At 43.5% G+C, this 20,786-nt stretch overlaps 1 protein-coding gene across 1 annotated transcript in view; it reads right to left on the minus strand.

Moving 5' to 3' along the window:
• The window catches only part of PAPPA (pappalysin 1), a 181,294-nt gene that overhangs the window by 125,836 nt on the left and 34,672 nt on the right, over positions 1-20,786 (minus strand). Inside the window, exon 3 of the mRNA XM_071453626.1 lies at positions 4,034-4,179. Within this exon, the coding sequence (XP_071309727.1) occupies positions 4,034-4,179 (146 nt within the window). The remainder of the gene's footprint in view (positions 1-4,033; positions 4,180-20,786) is intronic.

Raw genomic sequence — 20,786 nt, forward strand, 5'->3', positions numbered from 1 at the left:
TATTAACTTCTGAAACACCCTGAGAATTGCAGAAGACTCCACCAATACTTGCAAATTAAGAGCTGGGCAAAGCAAAGTGTGCACACCCAAGGCTGGAGCAGTTTTTTCAGGGTGTCCTGGAGGCAGCTTTGAAGTAACTGTCAGAAACACACTGCTCATGGACTCAGACAAGCCTGGCTTGATCTGAACTGCACAGTCCACTAATGAATATGCATTAAGTCTAAAGTGTCAAAAAAATATGAAATCCTGAAATGTGATAACCCTGAAAAAACTATGTGTTTATTAAATGTTTTCGCAAAGAAAACTAATGGTGTTTTCTGTTGAATGAATTAAGGGATGTGCAAAGAAGCAAATGGCAAATTAGAGAGGATTTGCAGTACATTGATAGTCATATGAACCATATTTTTATCTCAGTTAGATGTACCTTTGTATTTAAAATATGCTTGGTATTTTCATTATTTAGCTTATTGATCTCAACTTTTCCAAGCCCTTTATTTAAAACTCTTTTTGTGTCCTGCCTATCATGAGAAGAGGAGACTGCTTTGTAAAAGTTATAGTGGGAATATAAATCTTGGACATGGTACTCTAATAATTTAGTGACAATGAGGAGAGAAAAGGTTTTGGCAGCAGGAACTTTATCAGTGGCTGTAGCACAGGGAAGATGAGATCACCAGGTTCTGATGCACCATAGACCCTTCATCCTCATCTGCCTGGAGACTTGGTTGTAAAAACCATGAAATTAGAGGAAAATGAGACCATGAAGTTCTTAAGAAGTCCTCTAAATTCCACTCTCAAAGCAATTAGGTCTATACCATCCCTCACACACTCTGGCCTGTTGCCTCTTCACAACCCCTGATGACATGACTGCCCCAGCAATCAATGTCAGCACTCAGCATCCCTACAGCTGCAAGGATTTAACTCACATCTAATCTGAATTGATTTTTTGGCAATTTAAGTTCATGACTTCAAGTCCTTCCTCACACAGATATGAAGAACAGAAGATTCTCCTCCCCTTTCATCAGCTTTTATGAGATTGTCATCATCCCCACTTCAGGCTCTTTCCCTTCAGCCTGAATCACTGTAATCCCTTCAGCCTTTCCTTGGAGCTCAACCCTTTTTCTAGACCTCCCTGACTGTGGTTCTGCTTTGATTTTTCCCCACTACCTCAGGTTTTCCTCTAAGAACAATGTCCAAAACACAACATGCAGCACTTCAGTTGAAGCTGTGTCAGTGCTGAAGGAGCACTTTGGATGTCCCAAAGGGACACATGCACAAAATATCAGGAGAAAAAAGATTTTCCTTCTGAGCAGGGACACATGTGAAAATGTGCACAGGGTGGAGAGGAGTCCCACGGGCAGGTACAAATACATAAAAACTATTTTACAAAAGAGAACAGAAAATTTAAATACGTACACAAAGAGTAAATAAAGAGTATTTACAAGAGTAAATAAAATCTGCCACACTGCAGCATCTTGTCTCCTGTGTCACACATAGCATCTGCACCTCCTTTTCACAGCACTGAACTGTTCCTCACACCAGTTCTCCACATTCCCAATTAATTATATACAGACCTACCAGCATGCAGCTCAACAATAAACCCATGATTCCTTTCTCTCCCTCTTTATACAATACAAGCTCTGATTCCTCTGGTGCTTGGTTTCTACCCAGGTGGAGACATTTATGCACAGAGAGTACCCTGACATATTTTTTGGGGTTCTCTATCCCAAAAAGAAATCCAGATTTTATTTTTTATTCCAGTGACAGGAATATTGGTGAAATTCCTCAGCAGGATGTGCCTCCAGTAAAGGCTGGTTAAATTGTTCTGGCATTGGAGAACCCTGAGGCAGCTGGAGAGGGAGATTTTATTTTTGCCTTTGTTGAAAATTTATATTTTTTATAGCTGTCAAGAATCTAAATCAATTGCAGTTTTACAGAAAAGATAAACTCCCTCACCCAGACAATCTCTATCCCAGCCTTTAGATCTGCACCACAGGACATATTTCATATTTTTTATTAAGTACATATTGGATTTATAGAAGAGAGTAAAAAAGATTAAAGATGAATTCTTACAAACCAAGCACAGGTCTGGGAGGGCTGTTTTGACAGGAAATTATGAGCATTATTTATTTATTTTTTACTTTTTTTTTCCCCCTAGCAAGTCAAATTTAATCTGCTGTCCAATGTCTATTTTTTTCTTGTGAGATCTTTTTTTGGTCAATGAACTCTGTCAATGCTCTGTAGGAGCTGAATTTAAATTGTTTTTCTCAGGCATGATGCTGACAATTAGCTTAACGAAGTGACAGAAGAACTCATCAGGGCTTTGGGCGAGCCCCAGCCCTCTTGCAGAAGGTTCTTCTTGGCACTCTGGAGCTCTCCCCTTGTTCTCTGCTCCCTCCCATGGCAACACCAAGGGAAGCTGTGAAAATCCTCATTTAGGGAAGGAGCAGCTCTATTGCAGCCATATCCCACTTGTGCAGTGACACTGAGGCTAATGTTTCACAGACTCTCTGAACCTTCTGGGCTGGGAAGAGACACACAGGAACCATCAAGTCCAACTCTTCAGCAAATGGCTCACGCAGGGATCAAACCCACCACCAGCAATCCACATGATTTTCATCCCAAAGTGATAAAATCCATCACTGTGGGTGCTGGTCAAGGCTGGGGTTAAAATCTATCTTTGTTTTTGTCAGATTCTTGGGGAATGGTCACTTTTGGGCATTTACAGAACCTTCTGGTGTGGGTGCTCCCAGTAGGAGCCTGCAGAGATGAGGCTGCAGGCAAGCCAGAGTGGCAGTGGTCTCAGCTCCAGCTGAGCTCAGCAGGAGTGTCAGAGTGTAAGTGCTGCTCCTTGGGAAGAGAAGTTTGCTCACACTCCTTCCAGAGCAGCTGCAGAGCTGGATGTTGTAATAAAACATCTCATAAAATGAAGGAGGGCAGCCAGTGCCAACTGCTTGGCCTGACCACGGAGCCTCTCTCTGCTGGGGAGACAGGTGACCCTGAAGATATGGTAACATCTCATCTTTGGGGTGTTTTTGACCTTGGAAAAGCCCCCCTGACTGATGGCTATTCCATACAGCTCAGCTTCCACTGTATGTTTTAGGATAATAAACTCTGCTTGTTCTCCTCATGTAGGTTTATAGTCACCATATCTTTTTTATTTAGCTCAACATGGAGTTGGGTAATATAAAAACTGGCTGAAACAGTCTGTCAGAAAGATTTAACTTGGCTGAAACTGGACTTCACTTCCAGCCTAGCTGGTGAAGTATCTGGAAAACCTATGTGATCTCCTGCTCAGAGGAGATGACCAGACCAGGTTTGCAACTCGAGGGAGGTTTGTGAAGTTAGGAGAAGCTCATACTGACTCAGTCAGTGCCTTCTGAACCTTTTGAGGCTCCTCTGACGTTTTGCAGGGAGCACAGGTCCAGTGGCACTGCAGGTGGCAGTGAGTCATTTGGGAGGCTGCAGAGCTTTGTCTGGATCCCCAGGTTCCAGCAGCAACCTGGTTATGAAACACACCAGGCAAGCTGCAGGGTAGTGAACTCCTTCCAGTTCCACTCAAGTGAACATTAGAAATACAATCCCTCAGCTGTTTGCTCTTTTGCACATTGCAAGAGAAAAATAGCAGCAGATTTTAGCTACAGTCTGTGAGCTAATTGAATACTTGCTAATGAACTAAGGATCAGAATGTAACAGGCTGAGGTTAAAGATTCACCTCTGTCTCATCCCCACACCTATCCCCCAATCTTCTGCAAACTGCTCCCATGGAGTGAATGCCCTGTAAAGTAGCTTCACTGAAAAGGTGAAATACTTTCAGCTTGACATCATCTACAAATACCATAATATGCTTTGGGTTTATAACCTAATATTTTCCTGGTTGTGAGCCAGTATCTGGGAATCGTGAAATACTTTTTTTCCCCTGACTATATATTAGAGGAATGATAAGAAATCAGAACAGAGCTTAACGCATATTTGTCTTTCCTTCTTAGTGCCTCAAAAAAATGCTTTGCAAAGAAGAAACATCTTTATCACTCACCTAGATGCATCAAGGCTTCTTTGTCCCAGGGCCAAGTTGCCACTCCAGCCAGCTCTTCCTCAGAGGAATTGGCAAAAAAGATGTTGAGGTGTGTGGATCCATCCAGTTTGAGAATGTTTTTAAGTTCATTGACATCCAAGTATGCCCTGTAGAAAAAGAAAAGCATTTTTTTTCCTAAAGGTGACACAATAGCAACAGAACACTGAAGAAGTGCTGCAATCCAGGCAAAGGTCTTATAACACCCTGCATATCAATCACCTGAAATGTTTTAATAACCCACTCCCAAACTCTGATTACTTTGCATTCATGTAGTGAATCTCATCTAAAACTTCAGACCATTGATTAACTAAGGCCACAAAATCCAAGGCAAATACATAAAGCTGTCCACATTCTCAAGATAAGTATAGGAATCTATTTATTATGAATGTAATTAATCAAGTATTATAGTCAGTAAATATTTTTATACCAGCAGTTAGCTTGCACATTTCCTCTAAGCTGTTTGTTGTTGTTACCTCTAATTTTCCTTCACAATAACAGGTTGGCACCACAACTAACACCAGCTCCCAGAGCCACTCCTTTAGCACCAGTGGCAGTCACTGGTGCTGAAATCCATGAGGCCTAACCCTGACATCCCATAGCTGGTTGGGAATGGCTGTTCCCAAAAGGAAAAGTTGTGCCAAGAGGTTTCCTTGCATGAGCTCTCCTCAGGAGTGGTACCATACCATGACATAAATTCCTAAGGCTCCTCAGGTCCTCCCAGGGTGAGCAGCATTTCTCCTTAGCTTTTGGGATGCCTGGAAATCACAGAGCAATCTGTTTGCAGGCAAGCTAAGCCAATCCCTTAAGCTTGATGGCTGTTGGAGGTACTTTTTGCTCCGTTAAAGGAGTAGATTTTCTAATACTGGAATACAGGAGCTACTTGCCAGTGCACAGACCATGGTGCCACACTGCTTGCACTGCTCCAACTCATAGTAAAGCTGGAGAAAACAAAATATAAGATTAAACCCATTGGTTCTCTGTTTCCAGCTCGCACTGGCTTTTGATATGAAGTGTTGTGATAGGAGAAAAGCTAGAAGGGGATGATGCTGTAGTATACACCCTTGACAAGTGGAGACCCTAGAGAGAGGGATCACGCTGAGGCAAGCATGGTTCAAAGGTTGTAAGGAACCAACCCCACCATGGTCATGAGCAGGCTGATTCCTGCTTCCTGGAGTCCCCCTTTGTGAGTGTGCATGGATGTGTGCAAGGCTCACATAGCTCTCCCAAACCACACACCCCCACAGGCTCTGAGAAGGGTTCCCTGCATACTTTGCAAGACTTTTGCTCCCAGAAGGGTGAAGAAAAAAGGGGGGACCTGGCTCAACACCAAGATCTTTTTGTCCTTCCCCGGAGGACTCCCAAATGGAAAACACATTCATATTTCCACAATAGCTTCCCCTGCCACTTGCTGAAGTCATTGCCTCCAAAATAGATCGTGGCTGGGTGTCCCCAGGCCCTGGCTGACTCATGGAGGAAGATGTGCTCTTTGGGGACACCAGTGGAAGGGGATGTTTCCGTTCCATACAGTGTTTATCTTCCAATCAAATGGGGATGACGTCCTGAAGGACAGGTCAGCACTCTGACCCTTTACACATTTCTCATCTCTCCAGAGTTCTCAACACATCCATGGAAAGTACACAGGCCTTCCCCTTAGCTCCTCAAGCTTGTCCTGCCTGGATCTGCCCAGTGCTCTGAGGCTCTGCTCAATCTACTCCCAGGATCTTCTTTGTGCCTTAGAAAACATCTTTTCCAAGCATGGGCTCCTACATAGGCATATCCATGAGCAATAGCTTGGAATTACATGTGAGAACTGATGTGCACTTCCAAATATTCTTATTGTGAGAGGACTGGGAAATGTGTGTCAGGGGATGTGACCATGGGGAGGGGACAATGTGTGCCTGCACCCATGGCAGCATCACTGACAGTGAGCAAAAGTGTAAAAGACAATGTGGGAGTGATGTGATGTTTCGTGCAAGAAGAGGGGCAGAAACAGAAGCCCCTAGTCTGATTAGAACAATGTTTATGTGTTTGTATCCCAGTGGGAAGGAAGGTCCTGCTGCCTGGACTGACAGTGCTGTTGGCTCTGGATGCAGATGCTTTATGCACATGCAAATCCCTGTAGGAGTAACCATAATCCAACTCCCCTCCTGAGATTACCATTTTTATCCTTCCTCCTTCCTCATGGTTTCAAGGAATCTAAACTAATATTTCTTTATTCTCAGCTGTCTCTTTGCTTATCGTTTACACAATCCAATCCCCATTTATCTCCTCAGTGCATGGCCACAGTTGCTCTTTCTCTTCCATACAGCCCATGTGCTCCAACATCCAGGGCTACATGGATTATTACTGCAAAAAACATCCAGAGCAGACAGCATTTAACTAATTGGCAGTGATGGCAATGCTTCACAGAGACTGGACTCATGCCTTATGTAAATCCATCCTACTAAGTCCTTTGGACTTGAGTTTCTGATATTTCTCTGACCACTTTTCTCTGCTGGCCAGGGGAAGGCTGTGAGTGAACAGAATGCATTCAGTGGTGGAAGATCAGAATGCCAAGAGGATTTTTAGCAAAGGATCTGCCCGGGTGTAGGTGTAAGTAGATCATGCTTGGAAGGCAATAAATGCAAACTCCTTCATGGAAGCAGCCAACAACCCCCAGCACGTAAACACGCCCGAGCCCTGAGCTCAGTGAGCCCTGGAAGCGTGTGAGTTTGCGCCTGTGTGAGCGTGCAGGAGCAGAGGTGTGAGCGTGGCAGTGAGGCCTTGGACCCTGCACACACGTGAGGCAGACAGGAGAATGTGGGGAACCAGTGTGTGCGTGTGTAAGAGATAAAAACACGAGCTGGAATTCCTTCCTCTCCTTCCTCCCCATGTTTCTAATAACCTCCCATCCCTATCCATCATCGCCACATTCCTACACTCAAGGAGGCATAAATTAACTACTTTTGCAGTTCATGTCCAACTCCGTAGCCGCAGGCAGCAGACCCAACAGTTACCAGGTCAAAACAGCTTTCAGTTATTGCTTTGGACTAGGCTGACTCCCCCCTGCTTCCTTATCAGCCCAGACTATCTGACCCAGAGCAATCTGTGAGCGCTGCTTACACTTCTCAAGGTTATGTGGGTCCCCTGACAGAGGACATTATGTCTGTCACATGGGCTCATGCCAGAGAGAGCCAAAGAGCCCAGCCTTTCCAGCACTGCCAAACTCGCATTTCAAAGACATGAGTGCAGTCCTGGAAAGGGATCAAAGCCTTCCCAACTGTCATTAGAATATTTCCTTTATGCATCTCTCTGTGAGTGCCAGCAACATATTTAATAAAATTCATTGGCTCGAGATGGTACCTCCAATATAAACCTGAATGGGGGAACTGTCAGGGCAAGTCTATGTGGAAAACAAAACAAAACCCAAAGCACAACAAAACACGTGTAATTCCTGTAATGGAAAAAACATACGATGCTGTGAGCATGCCTTGCTGCAGAAAGCCTAATGAGCCTATTAGTGCATCATAAAAGGTCTCCTTTGCTGGAATCTGTTTTAGACATAGGAATTCTATGGGCTGTTTAAGGCCATTTGGGACACCAAATCATATCAGGCAATGCTCACATTCCCACCCAGATCTTTTCATCGACTTATTTGTTCAATGCACAGTTGTTTTTTTCTTTTTCCCTCTGCTGCAGTGCAAAGAGCCCTCTGAAACTGTTGTGTGCAGCAGCTCAGTGTTATCCAGTGAACCCCAGCCCTCAGTCAGGGATATGGATCCCATGCAGTGCTCCAGTTTCAGTCTAATGGAGGCTTTAGCTCACCCAGCAGTGTCTCTAGGCAGCCCTACCCATCACCCAGCCCAGCCCATCAGTCACCCAGGCATTATCCCCGTGCCTGTCTCATCTGTCAAACCCATTTCCTGTCCATTTGGGCTGTGACTCGTCCCCAGGCGATGATGAGGTGAAGCCCTTGGCCACCAGCCCCACCTGCCTGTGGGAGCCACTGTGAGGAGCTCCCTTTGCTGGACCTGAGCTCCACATCCAAACCCAGCCACAAACCCCTGTGCTGAGCCACAAACACATTTGGCAATGGCTCTTAAACTCAGCAGATACCAGGTTTAACAATATTAAATCTGGTTTTGGTGACTAGAATTGAGCAGTTTTGTTGGGGGTTGGCAACTCTTCCTCCTTTTCTTCTAGGTCAGAGTGGTTTCCCCAGGTTTCTCTGATGTGGCTGGGCTGCAGCCTCTTGCACTCCTGCTTTTTTTTGCAAGGAACACAGAGTCTTCCAGACCTTATTGTTAGGAAATTTCCTACTGTTTGCTCCCAGTTATTCTCTATTTGCCTTTGTTTTGTTTTGTTTTGTTTCCTTCAAAGACAAGTCTCACTTTACAGCAGGAAAACAAACAGGATACTTAAGAGATTATTTGTAAGATCCCATCCAAACACAGAGTAGAAACTTTGCTATCTGCTCACTGTAGAGTATGGTTTGCAACTGCCTGGTGAGTTTGTTAGGAACAGAAGGCACTACATTTCATCCTTAAAAAAACCCCAACCAACAACAGCCAAAAACCAACAGCACCTCCTGAACTGGGAAGTCAACTTCAAAATATCTCAATTTTCAATATTGACTCACAGTGTCCCATCCTTTACCTACTGGGCTCAGCACACACCAGGACAGGGTAAATCTGCTGGAATCACAGGCCCCCAGGGAATCACTCTTCTTCCCAAGACTCCTCAGAAGTGTCAGCCCAGCCCAAACCACGGTGCATGGTTCAGACAAAGGGAAAGCTTTTTTTGAACAGCCCTGGAACACTCTCCATCAGCCTGTGACAGATCCTGGTGTGATTCCCAACATGGTGTGGCTGACAGTCTCAGTGGTGTTCCCTGTGTCCCTCCAGGTCTCATCCTGGCCCCAGGTTCAGTGGAGCAGCAGTGACCACAGCAGTCAGTGTGTGCACAGGCACCCAGCTCGTGTCTGTCCTGGCTGTCCAACACACACAGAGTGCCCAAGGTTTCAGGGTGCAGTGCACACCTAGAGATTCTCAGTATCTGCAGTAAGGAGCAAGAACAGTTTTGAGATTAAGCATATTCTTCCTGAAGATAGTGGCAAGAGCCACGACTGCAACAGCACTGAAAGCTGACCTTGAAATGGGGCCATTTGGCAGATGTGCACAGCTGTAATTTATCTTTTCCTCCTGTGATTTCTCAGTTCTGGGTGGTTAGACAGCTAACTGCCCTTTTGGAGAGGCAGTGCTGATGCCAGTGTGAGAGCTGCCCTTTGCCCTCTGTCGTTGGGTCACAGACAAGTGAGTCTGGAGAGGATGTCCAGAGACCACGGCTGCCAGCCCTTCACCCCTAAGCTAAGGCATCTTCCTGTGTCACCAAGCAAATTTTTATTTAGCTCACTTCAAACCACACATGACGGGGACTATGTCACTGTCCCAGTAACCTGCAGCCCTTGTTTCAATTCCTTTATGGGCAGAATGTTGGTGTTTTATCTAAAGGTCAGGGCTAAATATTTTTGCTCTATTTAGAGGAGTATTTGTGCCATTCAACCACTGACATGGAGGTTGGATTCCCTTCTGCTTTACCAAACCTATTACTTATTTGAAAGCCTATATCTCCTGTACATCATTTCATTTTTAGGCTAAAACCATCTTATTTCCTCAGCCTTTCTCACTGCTTTTAAGACCTCTGCTTGTTTCTGATGCTCTTATCTGTACTCTCCACATCTTTCCCAAAGGCAGGTCATCAAAAGGGGACACAGCCCTCAAGCTGAGAGTTTATCAGTGCCATGTAACTGCTACGTTTGTCCTGTCTGTCACCTCCAACCTGACACAAAGACACAGGAGAGATTTCAGACCTCCAAATATTTCTAACTTCTTTTTTATTTTTTTTAAAAGCCTGAAGTGTTACAGTCTATAAAAAACCTGTATAAAAAAAGACAATCTACAAACTCTCTTTAGCAGTGGATGTGCAATAAAATTTGTGTCTGACCTGATCTTAAAGATTTGCCTGTGCTGGCAAATTCAATTTTGCTCCTCATTTCAGACGGATTGCCATAAATCACATGCAGCAGGAAGCGTGCCTCATCTACACTGAGTTTAGTGTTAATTTAAGACACTGGTGTAAGTGTAGTAAAAGTCATGATAATTTATTGATAAAGGTATAAATCTTTCAGTGATTGGGACAGAGCCTGAAACAGAGCAGAACCAGAATCCTACAAGTGAGAGGCTTCAGGTCCCAGTTTAGATCCAGATCACTGCCTGTGTTCACACTGAAATCCAAGTGTGCAACTGTAATTCCAGCCACATCCAACCCAGGCAGTTGCTAGGTCATGTCCACAAGCATAAATTGCAAAGCACTGTCAGCACATGCAGGCTTGGCAGCTCTGAAAGAATTCTGGTTTATCTGCTGTAGCAAAATGTCCTCTGCAGGCCCCAGATCTGATCTTCCGTTACAAGAGAGGAGAAATGTTTTGGCAAAAAACCATAATAATGATAAGGATCCAAGAAAAGCCACTTAGGATAATTGTTCAAATGTAAATCCAGCTCCTTGGGTAGGTTTGTAGCCCCTGCTGAGCTCTGTGTCACTCTATGACACTGCTCCTGCATTCAGGTGAGCCTGCTAAACCTGGATCAGGTGTTTTTACATCACTGACAGGTTTTACAGTTAAGACCGACCCCTAAGCAAAAAATAATGCAAAATAAAAGCCAAAGTGGCTATAAAACTCTGGGTGTTCATTGATCCCAGGTTTCCCTTTTCCAAAGTGAATTAATTCTACCACTAGGATAGTGACTCAGGCTTTACTCACCCAATTAAACAAATATGTAAAAAAAAATTATAGCAGGAAAATAAGAAGTTTACTGTAGAAAATATGGAAATCCTTTGGGTCTGGTTTTTCTTTACCCTGCAACAGAGTCTGAGAGCACCTCCTTGCTTGAAAGTAGAGAATTTTTACAACTGTAAGGTTATCAATTTCATTGCATTTGCTTTGAAACCCAGCCTTTCCAGCAGGACGGTCCTAGAAATCCACAAATTTCTACTGTAACAACAAATCCATAGGATTGAGAGGAAAAAAACCACCCAATACATAAAGGAAATTATCTCCTGTTAAGTTCTAAAATCAGGATTATCATCCTAGAACACTAAAGGTGCATCCCTGCCCAGCCCTCTCTGACCTCAGAAAAGACTTTCAATAGATGGTACAGCTTTATTTCATACAATCACTTAACTCCTGGAGGTTGTTAATGCAGGATCTACTTAACAGGCTGAACCACAGCAACAGGCTGGAACAAATTTGGTGCCTGGACTACTCCAGACTTTGTGCTGGGTCCTCCCTTGGTTTGTTCATGTGAGCCTGCACTCTGAGCCAGCCTCTGCTCTCACTGGGCTGCACACAAATATCAGCACTGACTGTGATGTATTTGCTCCAGTGTAAATCTAGAGTTAGAGCAAAATTTGATTCTCAAAGTGCAGCTTCAGGTTCAAATCCAAATCTCAAAGGAAACATCAGTTGAAACGACCAATTTTTGCCCAATTTCTGGCCAAGGCAACTTGCTTTTTAAAGGAGGGAGGCGGGTTTCCTTAGATCTCCACACGGATTCTCTCAAAGGTTTGTAAATTCTTGCCAAATCCTTCACAAACCTGGGCTCACATTCAGAAATACAGTGAAAACAGATTTTTTTTTTTCTTTTTTTTCCCCCCCCCGGCACTTCTGCTGCTGGTTCTGGCCAGGATAAGAAAGAGCACAGGCTCAGGGAAAAAGATGATGCAAAAATTTTCAAATGTCTAACATGTTCTAGCTCTGGGCAAAAACTTGGGATGGCTCTTCATGTATATAACATTGTATGTTCCTTCTCTCTCTTTATCCTTCATCCTTCCAGGCTTTACTGCCCAGTTCTTACACCCCACCTTTAGATAACCTTTACGTAAGTTTAGAAAGAGTTGCAGTGCTACAGACCATAAATATCTGATCACTGAGCCTTCAGCTTTTGCAGGGTCTACATCCAAGAGCGGAGAAACTTTTGAGTTCCCTCAAGCAGAAAGAATTGAAAAACCCCTTTCCATTGCATGACCATAACAAATTATTAAGCTACGCAGAACTCCATAATATACTACAGAGAATAACCAACTGCACAGAACTAGGAAAAGATACTCTGGCTGGCCAACTTGCAGGGAGAAAAAAAAAAATAGAAAACAAAGGGAAAACCTTGGCAGAGAGAACTGTGATCTTACTGTACAATTAACTTCTGAGACAGTGAGTAGGATTAAAGGATGGAACATTTCATTTAAAACAGCAGAGCATTATGAAGCATATATGCACATTTCACAGGCCTTTGAAATCAGCAAAACTGGCAGGTTTATTTGTTTTGATTGTCTCTTTTTCTTTCTTTTACAACTTTGGGATTTTTTTCTCTTCTTTTCAAGACTAGAGCCAAATGACCCATGAGAAATGTACTGTAATTTGCCTCTTATCTGTACCTCATCTCCATCTGATATTCCCTCTGCCCTGGTTACCCTGATGTTTTTCCAGACTCTCCAGCCTGAACCATTGTAACAAGGAGAAAAGTCAAACCATAAAGAGAGAAGTAGCATAAGGATATTTTCAGGAACCTGTTCTGTTAAAACAGATTTCCTTTGCCACTTCATGAAAACCTCTTTTGGCTGCAGCCAACCTCATTCACGTACACAGGAGAATTTAAACCCGTAGAGGAAGGTGTATAGATTTCAGGCTGGTTTAACTCACTTGTGCTGCTTGGCACTTGCACACTGCTTCCCCTCTGGGCCTCAGAAAGCTTCCTAAACATGAAGAGAGAAATTCCATTCTGGTCAAAGCCCTGACACCAGCCCTGCACTGCTCCAAGCCCTATCCACCCACTGAAGTGATGCTGAAGCAGGACAAAACCCCTTCTGCTGGGCCTCCCCTCAAGAAATTTTACCACGAGTGAAGAAGTCATGAAATAGACAAACAGAATATTTTTCCTTGTCTTCTGAATGGGAAAAACTGACAGCAAGGATTAGCTCCTCTATCCCTTGAGCCTGCATTCTCTGATAATATGGACCATCTTTCTTTTAAATAAGTGGTGTCCTGTGTTGCAGATACTTGAAGTTTTCTGCTGGTGGCCACTAATCATACTTTACGAGCCTTCACTCATATTTTACAGTCTTTGGCTTGTACTTTACAATCTCCAAAAAAGTCCTGAAGGTCTGGGGCTCCACAGATGGAACAGCAGCGCTCCCTACAATGAGCTGGTCCTTCCCAAATCCCTCAATTTCACCATTCCTGAGGACAAAGCAGCACATTAACTTCATTCTTGTGGAATAAAGGCCCTGCTTTCAATGAGGGAGCAGCCACTGTTCTAATATTTGGCATCTACCACCTCTCAACCCAAAGCTTTCAAGAACAGGCAACAGATACGGGCACAACAACACTGCAAAACAGCTCAAGTAGGGGATATTTTTGTTTTGATCAACCTGATTCTTTTTATTAAAACATCAGAAATCAGGAATGCAGCCTGTCATAACTCCATTGAACAGGGCGAGAGTTAGGCAGAGCCTCTGTAAATTAGAGATCTAGAGGAACCTTGTGACTTTAACACAGAATGTTCTTTAACTATGAGACTAACTCAGAGCAACTTCTATATTAACATTTTCTAGAAATTTATAATACTAACACTCAACTGCAGGCTGCCTTCCTCATCTCCATCCTGGATCAGGCTTGAGATCACATTTGCAGCCTGCCCAAACATCTGCCTTGCTGATGTGGGAGCCACAGTTGGAGTGATTTTTGGTTTGGCACTTCTGGAACACTGGGAATGCTTTGTGTCCCCTCTGTAGAGTCCAGGAAAGCATGGAATTACCCCATGGACATGGAATTACCCCACAGACACAGCCCTGTCCTGGGCTCCCTGTGCCCTCTGCCCTTGCAGTAGCAGCCTTTTGTGGGTGGGACGGGTCAGGATTCTGGGTAGGCTCCGTGGGTGACATATATGGGATATTTGGGATTTTTAGGATTTTTTTTTCCACATATTTGAATATTTGGGATTTTTAGAAAGCAGCATAAAGGTCTGGGTTTGGGAGCACTGTGCCCATGGGGTGCTCACAGTGCAATTACTGCTCCTGCAGAAGGGGACAATGGCACTGTCCCTGCCAGTGCTGCTGGCACTTTAAGGGGCTGCTCCTCCAGCATCTTCCCTAATTACCACACAGCAAAAAATGCAGGGTGAAAAAAGAAAAAGATCAAATTCTTCGCTCCTTTCATACCAGTTTTTGACACTAATCCTCCCTGCACATAAACCCCGTGCCACAAAGGGAGATATACATTGAGATTGGAATGAAGAGCGACTTGGAATCAGGCCGACATCAACATAAAAAATAAAATAAAATCACATAAAATCACAAAGGACCTATCATGTTTATTGCAGATCCTTCTGGAGTTGATGGGCCAAAATAACCACTCCAAATATGCAGCTTGCAAAACATTCCTTTTGCTTTGGAGATGCCGCCTCTTTTCTGTTTTCATTTTTACAACTCATGGACTTCCAAACCTCCTTTCTTAACCTCCTGGCAGGACTGTGCATGAAGCGGGTCCTGCTGCAGTGGGAAGACCATCAATGGTTAGAGTAAGCCAAATTTTCCTCTTTCGTGAGAACAAAATGAAAATCTGATTCAAATGAGGCTGGCTGAAATTTCCTCTCATTTCATCTTATGCAGAAAAGTGTAGGAGACACCCAAGTGAGATCACAAAGAACATGGTCTGGTGATGGAAACTTCAGTTCAAGGAAACCAAGTGTCCTGCAAGAGAAGCCTCACATTTTCAAGGTTCAGGAGATTTTTTATCTCTGTCACAACAAAGGAATTATATTTCTCTCTATTTGGTTTCTAGGGAGTTTTTTTCAGGGGATATTGATAGAGCATAACAATAAATCTTTATCTTCAGCTGTGAAGCCTTGAACACATTTTTTAAGGAAGAGAAAAAATGGAATAGTGAGATGCAAAGGACTACTAAATATTATGAGATTTACAAAAGCTGGTTACTCTTGTTCTTTCCCAGCCATGACGAGATTACAAGGAAATAGAAAATGTCAGTCGCTGAAACAGAAATTTTACATGAGAACATTTAGCTTTGAAGTTCCCAGAATCCACAGTCAATTGCCAGGTGATCTGGCAGAAACAACAACACACCTGCAGTGAAAATAGTTCAGAGTTACAAAAAGAAAATATTGCGGACAGTGTACTTCCTAAAGCCAATTTTTTTTTTTTTTAAATTTCTACTCTCGCTCTCTAGGAAAACAGAAAGAACCGAATAAAAGAGCAGGAGAGAGATGTAGTAGATCCTACCTTTGTCAAGGAGACTGCTGGGAAGCAAAACATGCCAACAGCGTCTGTAACAGACACCACAAACATCATGAACTCCTTGACATTGAATTCTTGCCCCTCATTTCTCTCTGCTGAGCAGGAGGAAAGATGTAAATGAGCATTTTCCAGACACTCAAGAACTTTCAGAATTTCTGTTTTTTAAACCTGTGCAGGACCCACAGCTCCTGCACAGATCCCTGGTGTGCATTTGTTCTTCCCAGAGTGGACAGTTCCTGAACTGGAGGAAGAAGCCAGCAGAAAATCAGCAGTGGGCAGCAGCCTGAGCCAGTGCTCAGGTCAGGAGTTGGATGGAAGGACGTTTGGATTTCCTCACATATGGATCTGCTAACCTGTGTACCAGAAAACAGGCACTATCAGCCCAAAACACAGGGCTGATTGTAAGCGTTCCCTGGGGGACACATTTCCCCAGACCCTGCTAAATTGGACTGGCAGCTTATGAAACACACAGCTCTGATCCAGCATGTAACTGTAAACTATAGGAAATCATACCCATATATTTGGCCTTCAGACACGAGTGCAGAAATTGCCTGTTTTGGCACCACAAGCCTGTGGATCCACGTGAATCAAACCCAGACCTCTTGCAGAGGGCTGTGAAAATGCAGAGATATGTTCTTCACTGCCAAATGATATCGCAAGGGGGGGAAAACTCTAATTTTCCTTTATGGCAAATTTCTTGAGCAACTTTTGTCCTGATCATGACTGCTATGGACAGGCCATGCAGTTTAATTTCCCAATAAATTTGCACTGTATTTGCTCATTCAGCCACACATCAGCTTTTGCTCTGGTTTGCTTCTGTAATTTATTGGTGATGTGTCACTAATCACTTCTACACCACTTAAGATCTCGATGGCTACAAAACCAACTCTGCAAAGGGTCCAGCAAAAACTGCAGATTGTCATTTTTGTCCTTGCACACAGACCCCAAATTACACAAACCCAGACTTACAAAGCCTTTGTTAGCATGAGATGTCTTGCACCTCCCTGTCATAGGCAGAGGGGACTGTTATGAATTCCCTCATTTCCACAGCTCTGTGCCAGCCCAAGCACTTTGCAAAACCTGACATCCTGCCTTATTCAGTTGTGGGGGAAGAGAAGGCATCCTGCAAGCTCTATTGGACTATCTCCTCATGTTGGTTTTATAAATCAAAAACTAGAAATTCTTCAGGTATTGTTCCCAGGAGGATATAAAAAGAACTTTGTGTCTGATCAAGATGATAATAGTTGAAGGTTTGAGCCTGAATTAAGACATAATCACAGAGCCAATTAAGTTGAAAAAGACCTCTGCGGTCTTTAAGTCCAACCTGTGACCAAACACCACCTTGTCAACAACACCATGGCCCTAAATTCCACCTCCAGTCTTTCCTTAAACACCACCAGGCACGGTGACTCCACCACCTCCCTGGGCAGCCCATTCCAGTGTGTAATCACCCTTTATAAATAGACATTTTATAGCACAAAGACAAGAATAAATCTATCCCCAAAAGTAAAACTGTCAGAAGAATTCTGAGTGTATGAGGAGGGAGCCAGGAACTTGCAGCCCTTTTCTGAATCAAATTGTATGCAGGGAGGGAAATCAAACGGCACAGATTTCTCCAGGCAAACTGGGAGAAACACTCTGATGTGTCTGAAGGAAGTATTTTACTCTGTGTTTGGAAGTTTATCATGACCGATCAATTCTGGAGGAATTAGTGAGTGTGTTCTGGGTTTTGGCACTGACACAGTCGTGGTAAAAATGCTGGAGGCAAAAGGGAAGTGATTTTTATAATGCTGTGAACTGTTGCCATCAATCCTTACCCAGAACATTTCTCCTGCTTACTCCAGTGCAGTTCTGTTCTGTAGGAGCTTTGCTCTGAGCTATCACCCTTCATCCCAGGGAGGCTCCCAGCTTCTCGTGTTCTCTGGATGGGGAGATCGACGCCAAAGACCAAGGTCTTTGGGAGTTCAATCTTTCTGTGGGCTTCAAAGAGCTTGGGATATACAGCTTAGTCCAGGCAGAAAGCAGAACATCCATTTGGAGCAACATTATGTACTTAAAAATAGGAAATGTGGAATGGTTGTTAAGGAACGCAGCACGATGGGGGAGCCTGATGTGAACTGTGAATGAATTTGGATTCCTGTTTTTTGGGCTCTAAACTTGGTGCTCTAAATCCTAGTGGAAGGATCTACCTTTTCCCAGCAATTATAAAGACTTTTAAGATTTAATTCTCTCAATCATGTCTATACCTGCAGTGAACAGATGGCAGGAACAGTTCCCTAAGGAACTGAGAAACAACTACAAAGAGCCAATGCTCATCCTCAGCTCTCAGTGCAGTAAGAGTGACACCTCACAATTTGGGAGGAATCAGCATGAAGGCAAAATAAAACCCCTTAACCAGAAATGCCAAGCCCAAACTTATTCAGGTGTTTTGAACAATATAAGTTTATGCAATTATGACTATTCCTCAGGCATGCCTGTGTTTGCCTCCAGATCCATTTTCAGGGATTGAGGACAGGAATAGAGCATCATCAGGCTCATGGGAAACAGGAGATCACAGAAAAATGTTGTTTTGTAATTGTTCTCAGCCAGTTGTGCAAACATAAGCAGTTCAGATAGTTTGGAAATATTTCCATTCTCTCTCACACTCACGTGAATCAAACTAAGCTCTGGCTTTTCTGGTGTCTACCCACATTCCCTAAATGAATGTAGCACTCTTTATTTACTTCAAATTAGTCACCAGTTAATCTCTCCCTGTCTCTTTTTCAATTAAAAAAATCAAATTAAGTAATTAAGGGAACACAAAGCAATTTAAAGCAAAGCTTTTCAAAGTGTAAAGGGGATTTTGATACCCAGACTGTCCCAATAGTCAGTGGATCTTTTCTTGGCCTGGGATGTAACTCCCCATTGTGCCTTTGGAAGGTGCACAAAAAATGTGCAGATGATTACAGTGATGGGTCTATTAATTGAAATCATCTGGATTTTATGATATTTAATCAATGTCTGAGTTCTGACTTCAAAAGCAGCTTTAATTGTCTCACTCCTCTCTGCTCAATGCTCCCAAACCTGTCGTCTTTGATACACAAATATAATTTGTGAGTCTGACAGGGCCACCAGTCTCATTACATTGTATCATGGAAATTAGAAATGAATCAATAAACAGAGAGGCAAAGTCCTGATCATCTCCCTCCATCCACACATGTGGAATTCTTCACATTTTACCCCTAATCCCATGCCTGATCAAAATGAAATGTCTCCAGGGTCAGGAATGCCTCCGCTTCCTTTTGGTATTTAATCACATCTCAGAAAAGCTGATATTTCGTGTCTATGTGTCTTATCTTCATCCTCAGTACACTTTGTGCTGCTTAATGCTGAAGAAATAATTCAGCAACATGTTTCATGTGATGGGGCAGATCCTTAATGGAGGAGAAATGCTGGCATGGCCCAAAGTTACAGATTAAATCCCCTTCTTGGCATATTCATTTTTAGTGTGTCTTCCAGCATAATTTCAACATGGAATTTTCCTGACATAAATCCCACAGGTTTCCCTCTTCCCCTCCACACCACACTGCGTAGCTCTGTGTTTTGGTAAATCTCATCTATTAATAGTTGCCCTCTGTGGCTATAAAAAAATACCTCAGTAGTCAAAAGGCAGCCCTTGGTAGGGAGCAGCTGTGGATGCCTGAACACACACAGGACCCAGCATCACACAGCAAAGCCCTTTCTTGGCTGCGTGTCAGAGCAAACCCATTAAATACGGCCATGGAAGGCTAATGGAAAAGGAGCCCCTTCCCTGCAAGAGGGAGAGAGAGACTGGTTCCAGCACTAGGCTGGAGAGCATCAGGGTATTTCCATTTTCTCACTGACATTTTCTTTTTCCTTTTTTAACTCAGCAAACCCCCTCCCGTGTCTTCCTCACTTCGCCCTTCTGCCAAGTCCCAATAAAATCCTGCACTTAAAGAAATAGGACAAAGACGTCATCGCAGCGAGTAGCAAAGGTTGCAGGGTAAATTTTAAGGTCTACTCTACCTTTTTTTTTTTTTTTTTTTGTTTGATTGATTTAACTGATTAAAGCATTTCTGCTCTTCCTGTGCTTTCAGCAGCATCCTGGGTAACTCAGGGGAAATTCAAACCAACCAGCTGTGATCTGTATTACTAAGTCAAGGCTGGAAATACAACACAAGGATGTTGATGGGGCCATACTGGAGAGGGTGAAAGGAGAGGAATATCATCTCCTGCTGAAGTGACAAAGTGCTTTTATGTGCTGGAATGAGAAATACTCAGCTTAGCAAAAGATACAGGGAATTGCTCCTCCTCTCTGGCGCTGCAGGTTACCAGCCCCAGCATGGAGCTGCTGGTGGGTGACAAAGGAGCTTGTGGCAGGACTTGTCCCCAGATTTCAACTTGAATTTTCATTTGCATGAACTGAAGTTGTTGAAAATCCTCAAGAACTTCTGAATTTCAGGGTTATCCATGCAAAATGTACAATGCCACAGTGATGGGAGGGAAGGGAAGGGAAGGGAAGGGAAGGGAAGGGAAGGGAAGGGAAGGGAAGGGAAGGGAAGGGAAGGGAAGGGAAGGGAAGGGAAGGGAAGGGAAGGGAAGGGAAGGGAAGGGAAGGGAAGGGAAGGGAAGGGAAGGGAAGGGAAGGCAGTCTGGGGCCCTCCAAGCTCCCAGCACACCTGGCCTGAGGCTGAAGGAAATCACAAGCCTAATGCCACATAAATTCAGTATTTTGCCAATTTCCCTGTAGACATCTCACTAAGATAAATTCTCCTTGCAAAACTGATGGGAGTGATTTGAAAAACCAAGATAATCTTGAACTGGGAAAGCTGACTGCCACAGCTTCTCAGTGAAGCCCACAATTTATTGACACAACAAGGTTATAGAATGAGAAGCAAATTTATTCTGTATTATCTACTGGAAATGTAGCTCCAAAGATGCATTTTGAGGCAGCAGAAAGAATTTTATTCTCCAAAGCCTTGTAACTCAAGCCTGCTGAAGCTGCCCTCACACAAATCAGTGATGACACATCTTTTCAACATCTAGGGCCAAAATTATTTTTAAAAGCATTGCAGGTAATTGCCCACTGCTCTCATTCCAAACCACTGCTGTTTCCACTCTTTTACCATCACTGATGTAACCAACAAGTGTCAACAGCAGACATGGGCTGCTTCTGCAATGACTGAATTAATGGAAAGAGTGCATTTCACAACAAGCAGCTCACCCCTGTCAATGGCCATGGCCAGATCTTTAACTGCAATTTACAGGAGATGTTCTATATTTCCAAGGTTTCTTATATACTACTCAAACATCTGGGTACCTTCTAAAATAATTGGTCTGCAAGGTGTGGATTTTATTGATCTTTTTCACT

The sequence above is a fragment of the Agelaius tricolor genome, unplaced genomic scaffold, assembly GCF_023055355.1.
Source record: "Agelaius tricolor isolate 1412-34295 unplaced genomic scaffold, bAgeTri1.0.p SCAF_37, whole genome shotgun sequence".
NCBI classification, from domain to species: domain Eukaryota; kingdom Metazoa; phylum Chordata; class Aves; order Passeriformes; family Icteridae; genus Agelaius; species Agelaius tricolor.